Raw genomic sequence first — 6,597 nt, 5'->3', positions numbered from 1 at the left:
TGACAGGATACAATTCTTGCAAATTGCACCTTTAATTCTTCATTGTAATGAAATAAACTCCTGTTAAAATGTTCTTATTTAAGGGTTTATTTTCATTGGAAACACTGAAGAATTCATTAAGAATGTTTCTGTCATCTTTGATCCTGAGATGGTGTTTTTATCTCCTATATTTAAACACAAACACACACACACACACACACACACACACATATATATATATATATATATATATATATATATATATATATATATATATATATATATATATGTATATAAACAATTAAGCATGAGGGAAGCCTGATTTGATCCAGAGAAAAACAAAAAAACAAAAAAATAACAGAGATCACTTTTAATCATCATAATAAATGATAATAAAATATGAACCTTGTGTAACTAAGTAATTACTCAACTTTCTCCCCTACAGACTTTTTTGTTGTTTGTTTAAGCCTAAGTTTTGTAACAGCCGGGGTTTTTGGGACACAACTGTTGAGTGGCTGCCGCCCTCACCACAGGCTCAGCAGTTCGTTGGTCTTATAGGCAGGCCGTTTTTGGAGACGAGCGCATCCTGCTGCTCTCCGCCCCCCGGGGGGAGGGGTCAACAGCACCGGCGTATTTATTGACTTGTAAGTTGGTGGCTCTTCAGAGAGACGCATCCGTGGTCGCACTGCTCCACACGCAAACACACACACACACCGCGTCCTGACGTTACATAACCAACGAGTGTTCAACATGGGAGAGGTGAGTTTGTTTCAGAGCGCTTTTCTTAACCTGTGTGTGACACTTTGCTGTGTTTCTACCTGAGGCTGCTTACTGGAGATCTATTTTTCCACCTAGTTGTACAACTCACTGCAGTCTTACTTGTTTTTTAAAATACATTCAACTGTAAACATGAGCAACTTGGAGAAAAGTGGAATTTTATCTTTCACAGCTCCAACATTAGAAACAAGGTAGTACTAGAATTTGCAGGAGAAATTGTGTTTGTTAAATAATGTAAACAACCTAGATATCAACTTTTTTTCTAACTTTTCATCTCTCTTTTCTTTCAGTATAAGATATCCTTTGACATGTATGACGGCAACAACAGTGAGAACTTCTCAGAGGAGTCTGGAGATTATCCATTTGACTCGGAGGAGCCATGTGGCAGCGCGCTCAGCAACAACTTCAACAAGATCTTCCTCCCGACAGTTTACGGAATAATATTTGTTCTGGGGATCATTGGCAATGGATTAGTCATTGTTGTCATGGGCTACCAGAAAAAAGTCAAAACCATGACGGACAAGTACCGGCTCCATCTCTCCGTGGCTGACCTCCTGTTCGTCCTCACGCTGCCCTTCTGGGCCGTGGATGCAGCCAGCAGCTGGTACTTTGGAGGTTTCCTCTGTGTGTCTGTGCACATGATCTACACCCTTAACCTGTACAGCAGCGTGTTGATCCTCGCCTTCATCAGTCTAGACAGGTACTTGGCAGTTGTGCATGCCACCAACAGCCAGGCCAAGAGGAAGCTCCTTGCAAGCAGAGTGATCTATCTGGGTGTGTGGCTGCCTGCTGCTGTGCTGACTGTACCGGACTTGGTGTTTGCCAGGGTACAGAGCACAGGGTCTTCAAACTTCAACCTCTTCACAGACGAGTCCATGGAGACCGCGGACGCCAAGACCATCTGCCAACGCATCTACCCACAGGAAACCAGTCTCATATGGACAGTCGTTTTCCGCTTCCAGCACATCCTGGTTGGCTTCATACTACCAGGTTTGGTGATCCTCATCTGCTACTGCATCATCATCGCCAAGCTGTCGCAAGGCTCCAAGGGCCAGGTGCTGAAGAAGAAAGCCCTGAAGACCACGGTCATCCTCATCCTGTGTTTTTTCTCCTGCTGGCTGCCCTACTGTGTTGGCATCTTTTTGGACACTCTCATAATGCTGAACGTAGTCCCGTCCACTTGTAAACTGCAACAAGCGGTGGAAAAGTGGATTTCGGTCACAGAGGCTCTGGCTTATTTCCACTGCTGCCTGAACCCCATCCTCTACGCTTTCCTGGGAGTTATGTTTAAGAAATCAGCCAGGAGTGCACTGTCAGTGACCAGCAGGTCAAGTCAGAAGGCGACTCTCATGACCAAAAAGAGAGGACCGATTTCATCCGTGTCAACCGAGTCCGAGTCCTCAAGTGTTTTGTCAAGTTAACAAAACAGTCAAACTCAACACGAGTCTGTGACTTGAAACTCTCAGGAGAGAAGACTAAGCTTTAATTTCAAAGAACTACATTTTGTACAAATGTAAAAAAAAACAAAAGAGTGTTTATACAGTTTGTTGGCCTTGTTTACGGCAATTGTGTGTCTTGTAAGGGTTTTTTGTGCGATTTCTATGCAAGTTTTATGTCTCCTCAAAGCAGATTGTGTCCTCAGGCAGTGCCTCATTTCCATTCATTCAGCTGTGCAAACAAAATCCATTTTTTCCCTGTTTTCATCTTTACAATTTGTGATGCTGTATCAAAGCTCAGGCGTACAATGCCCTTTCTTTTCTATTATCAGGGATGGTAGCTGCTCTTGGAAACCTGTACATAGTTTGTAGCATTTTGTGTGTTCGCACTTAAGTTGTGTGATTATCTGAAAGCTGTTATTTATTGTCGTCACTCACTGGAAGTTTTGTAAAAAAGAAAGAAATTGCCTGCTGCTTTTTTTTTTTAACCTTTTTTTAAATGTGTGTGTTTTTTAACGTAAAAATAAAAAACTTCAATGCCTCTCATAACGACTGTGTGGTGTGCATTTTCACCTAACACCAGCTCCTCCTTCCCTCAGGGGGTGGGGGATGAGGTGTGTGTGTGTGTGTGTGTGTGTGTGTGTGTGTGTGTTGGAGGGAGGGGGGGGGGGGGGGGGGGGGGGGGGGGTCCAAACACAAATGTCTCCACCTGATCTGACTCAAAAGCAGAAGGACGACTGAGCAGGCCAGCCCTGTAATTGCAAGAACATCTGTGCACTATTACATCTTGAGCAGCCACGACACAAAAGCTCAAATCTTTGGTTATAATTAGCACCCATATGGCTCCTTAACAAAGAAAATAACATGTTAAGCTCTCCTTTGACGTCTTCTCTTTTCTTTTTGGCATGTAAGATATACTGCCTCCATTGTGCTTGGCTTGTAAACAAGTGTTAACTTCGTTCTTTTAACAAAGGCGGTCACTGGGTCAACTCTGCAGAACAAGAACAAAAAACAATAATAGCATTCAGAACGCAGGTTATATATTCTGAAGATGCAAATAGGGAGTCTTTGTTGTGCACTCATGCAATATATCATTGGCAATAAATCTCCTGGAGATATATGACAAGATGAGACATAAAAATGATAATTGAACACACACTCACATCAATCTCTCCGGGAGCTCTTACATAGGAGAGATCTAATCTGGGTGGACTGGTGACAGAGTGATGTTCAAGTTGGAGACCAAAGGAAGCCGGCAACAATAGACGTCAAGAAGAATGAAGTCGTCAGATGTCCTCTGTGCGATGCAGCGCCGGCATCCATTCAAGGCTCCAGTGGGGCAACATTTCCATTTCTTTACATGTAAAAAAAAAGGTGTGAAGTGCCCTCACCAAGGCACGAGGTTAATGGAGATTTTGGGGGCCGCTGGTCCGTCAGTGAAACAGGATAAAACAAAAGGTGCTTTTTCAGTTGGAAATGCTCCCACATGATTCAGAATTAGCATATGAGCTTTACTGCTTCAGCCTGTGCAGGGATCAGTCTGTGATTAACACTTCACTGTGTTCAGATAAATCTGCTTCATCTGCTTCTATCACTGTCGGGAAGTTGTTGTTGGATTAGAAGCTTTTGGATCATATCAACCACCATGTGTACAGAATTATACTTGGATAATATTGACCTAAATCATATGTCAGTTATCCTAAATGTACCTTTTTTTAAATGCACAAATATTAAGAGTGATCACACTTAAACACTTAAACAGAGGCTGTGAGGACAAACCGAACAACAAATTGCTTCATTACACAACATGATGAATATGCTTGTAATCCCGCATGACAGTTCCTGAGATTTCATCACACTTTAATGTGATTTCTTTCATCGATTTACTGATTATTTTTCTCCCGTGGGTGCACTTTATACTATTGTCTAAATATTTTATCACCATAAGAAACATTAATGGACAGTGCTTTTGTCCAACTTTTCCTCTTGAGTGCACAAATAGTTCTCATGGCCCCTTTGAGAATTAAGCCTTGGGTGCAAGTAGGAGCCTCTCCATTAATAATTAAAGCTTTTGTTCTCTCTGTTTTATGAGAAAATATTCACAGCTCAACATATACACTTCATATACTGCCCCTTCTGTAACATCAACATCAGGAAGTGTTTATTTTAAATAGATATTGCCTCCCTAATATGATAATAATCTCATGAAAGTGTAACCATCCCTTGCAAGCCAGCCCTTGCAAAACATCAATATCATCTTCCTGTGCAGTGTTGCAAAAGTCCAACCTTTCTGACATCTAATATATTAGTTAAAACAAACTAATGTGTGCACTAGTGAAGCTTTGCATGTTTGTTTTATGGGTTAAAGGCCAAAGCTGTTGAAATGGACAGGAAATAGTCTCTACTGGTGATTCATTACCAGCGTGCATCCAAGTTTCAAACTGCGATGTGAGACCATTGTAGAGGCTCATTTAAGGTTCACTGTTGAAATGCATTAAAACTATAAATGATAGTATAAGTGCAGAGACTATTTTAAAAGACTATTGCAAAGTAAGGATAAACGTAGCTCAAATACCACAGGTTCCTTTTGGGCAGTGACCTGCTCCACTAATGGCTGCATTGTTTTGGTTGGAAAGTGAGCAGCAGGAAGGCTGTTTCCTGCTCCAGGAGCTCCTGTGGCCAACAGCCTGAGAAAAGCTTTGATGACCCCCCACTGTATTCAAACTACCATCACTCACTGTGCATGGCCATTCCTGCAAAGGTCACTGAATACCTGGATGCACTAAGTGCACTCGACCACAGGCGTGAAAGTAATTTCATGGACAGTCACTTTAAGTGTTCGTGTGGATGCGTAAAAGAAAAGGCCCACACATGGTGGTCATGTTGTAGTACCGGTGTTATTACCATGTGTTTGTGTGCATCGTGTTAGGTGCTATATATCTTGTATATACTCAGTTACAGTATATTTTCAGGTGTACAGCACAGAACTTCAGGGTTATTCAGCATCAAATCAAGATACTTTCGACAACAGACTTCTATCTGCACAACCTGGTTGTGTACAAATGATTCTCCCTAATAGTTTTGCCATGTATCTCTGTGTTTTGTTGTCAGAGAAACAGAAACACCCACAAAATAATGTACTCTATTACTATCATTACAGTTTTCTACTGTTATTCAATTCACATGCAGTCTGGACACACATGATTTGGATTGTCTGGAAGCTAAGTACATTTTTTCATGTTGTTTGAACTTCCCTTGTCAAAGTCATCTTCTTATTTCCAGAGTTTATGTCAAAATCAATTTTCTAGCAGTGAAGTATTGTATTGTGAAGTACATTTACTCAAATACTGAACCACCAGTTACAATTTTCAGGTACTTGTACATTGTTATTCGATAACTTTAGTTACCAGTTACTTTGCATATTTCATGCCGTATCACAGCCAAAGCAGTACATTTTTAAAGTTATTTATTTTATTAGCAATCGAATAAAAAACAACAACAAAGAATGTTTGAGGTACTTGTACTTTACTTCAGTAGTTCCATCTTCTGCTACTTTATATTTCCACTCCACTGCATTTTGGATGCAAATATTGTACTTTTTATGCACTACATTAATTTGAAAACTTTAGGTACTTTCCTGCATGCTGCATCAGAGCCAAATGAGTGCCTTTTCAAAATTAACATATTTTATCGACAGTCAGATAAAAAAACAAAAAACACTGATTCAGATAATCAGAAAAATGCTGAATATTGAATCTGATAATCAGCCAGTCCGATAATCCGTCAACCCACTGTATACAGTGTTTTCATACATGTAAATGCATATTTACATTTACTTGTACTTTTATTGCCAGAACATTACTTTTGACACTTAAGTACATTTAATATTAGATACTTTTACTCATGTAGCCTAGTATTCGTATCGGTGACTTTCACTTTTACCAAAGTAATATTATACTTTTACTCATGTATGACTGTAGGTACTTTATACAACACTACCCATATACAGTACATACATGTAGGTCTAAATATGTGTAGTTTATTTTTACTTGTACTTCTGATAGTGACACACATATGAAAATATATAGTTTAACTTTTACTTAAGTAATATAAATATGGGTGACTTTCATGTTTACAAAAGTAATAGACTATTTTAACACACTATCTTTACTGTCACTGTATTTCACTCTATGAGCTTTGGATACTTTTTTACTGAGTTCTAGTGCATCTACATCCAGCACTATGCATACATATGATCATGTTAACCCTGAAAGTTACTTCTCATTATGTGTTTACATTATTTTGTCTACCCGGTGTTCAATTCTGGACTAAATAAGCCCATCGGAACTACGTTTCATCCATTCGTTTCTAGCCGGAACCCAAAGCATCCGGTATTGTGTGTTCC

General features: G+C 39.9%; 1 protein-coding gene across 2 annotated transcripts; it reads left to right on the top strand.

Annotated features, from left to right (window-relative positions):
* Positions 1-647: 647 nt before the first annotated feature.
* On the top strand, positions 648-2,741 carry cxcr4b (chemokine (C-X-C motif), receptor 4b). Of its 2 annotated transcripts, none has more exons than XM_073472981.1 (2): positions 648-738; positions 1,047-2,741. In XM_073472981.1, the coding sequence occupies exons 1-2, from the start codon at positions 730-732 to the stop codon at positions 2,175-2,177; spliced, it is 1,140 nt and encodes a 379-aa protein (XP_073329082.1). In that variant the 5' UTR covers positions 648-729; the 3' UTR covers positions 2,178-2,741. The 2 variants fall into 2 exon arrangements, with proteins under 2 accessions (XP_073329082.1, XP_073329083.1); XM_073472982.1 differs by having other exon boundaries at positions 665-738; positions 1,053-2,741.
* Positions 2,742-6,597: the final 3,856 nt, after the last annotated feature.

This window comes from Pagrus major, chromosome 9 (assembly GCF_040436345.1).
Source record: "Pagrus major chromosome 9, Pma_NU_1.0".
NCBI lineage: Eukaryota > Metazoa > Chordata > Actinopteri > Spariformes > Sparidae > Pagrus > Pagrus major.
Note: the sequence above shows the minus strand (reverse complement) of the source record. Positions and strands in the feature narration are given on the sequence as shown.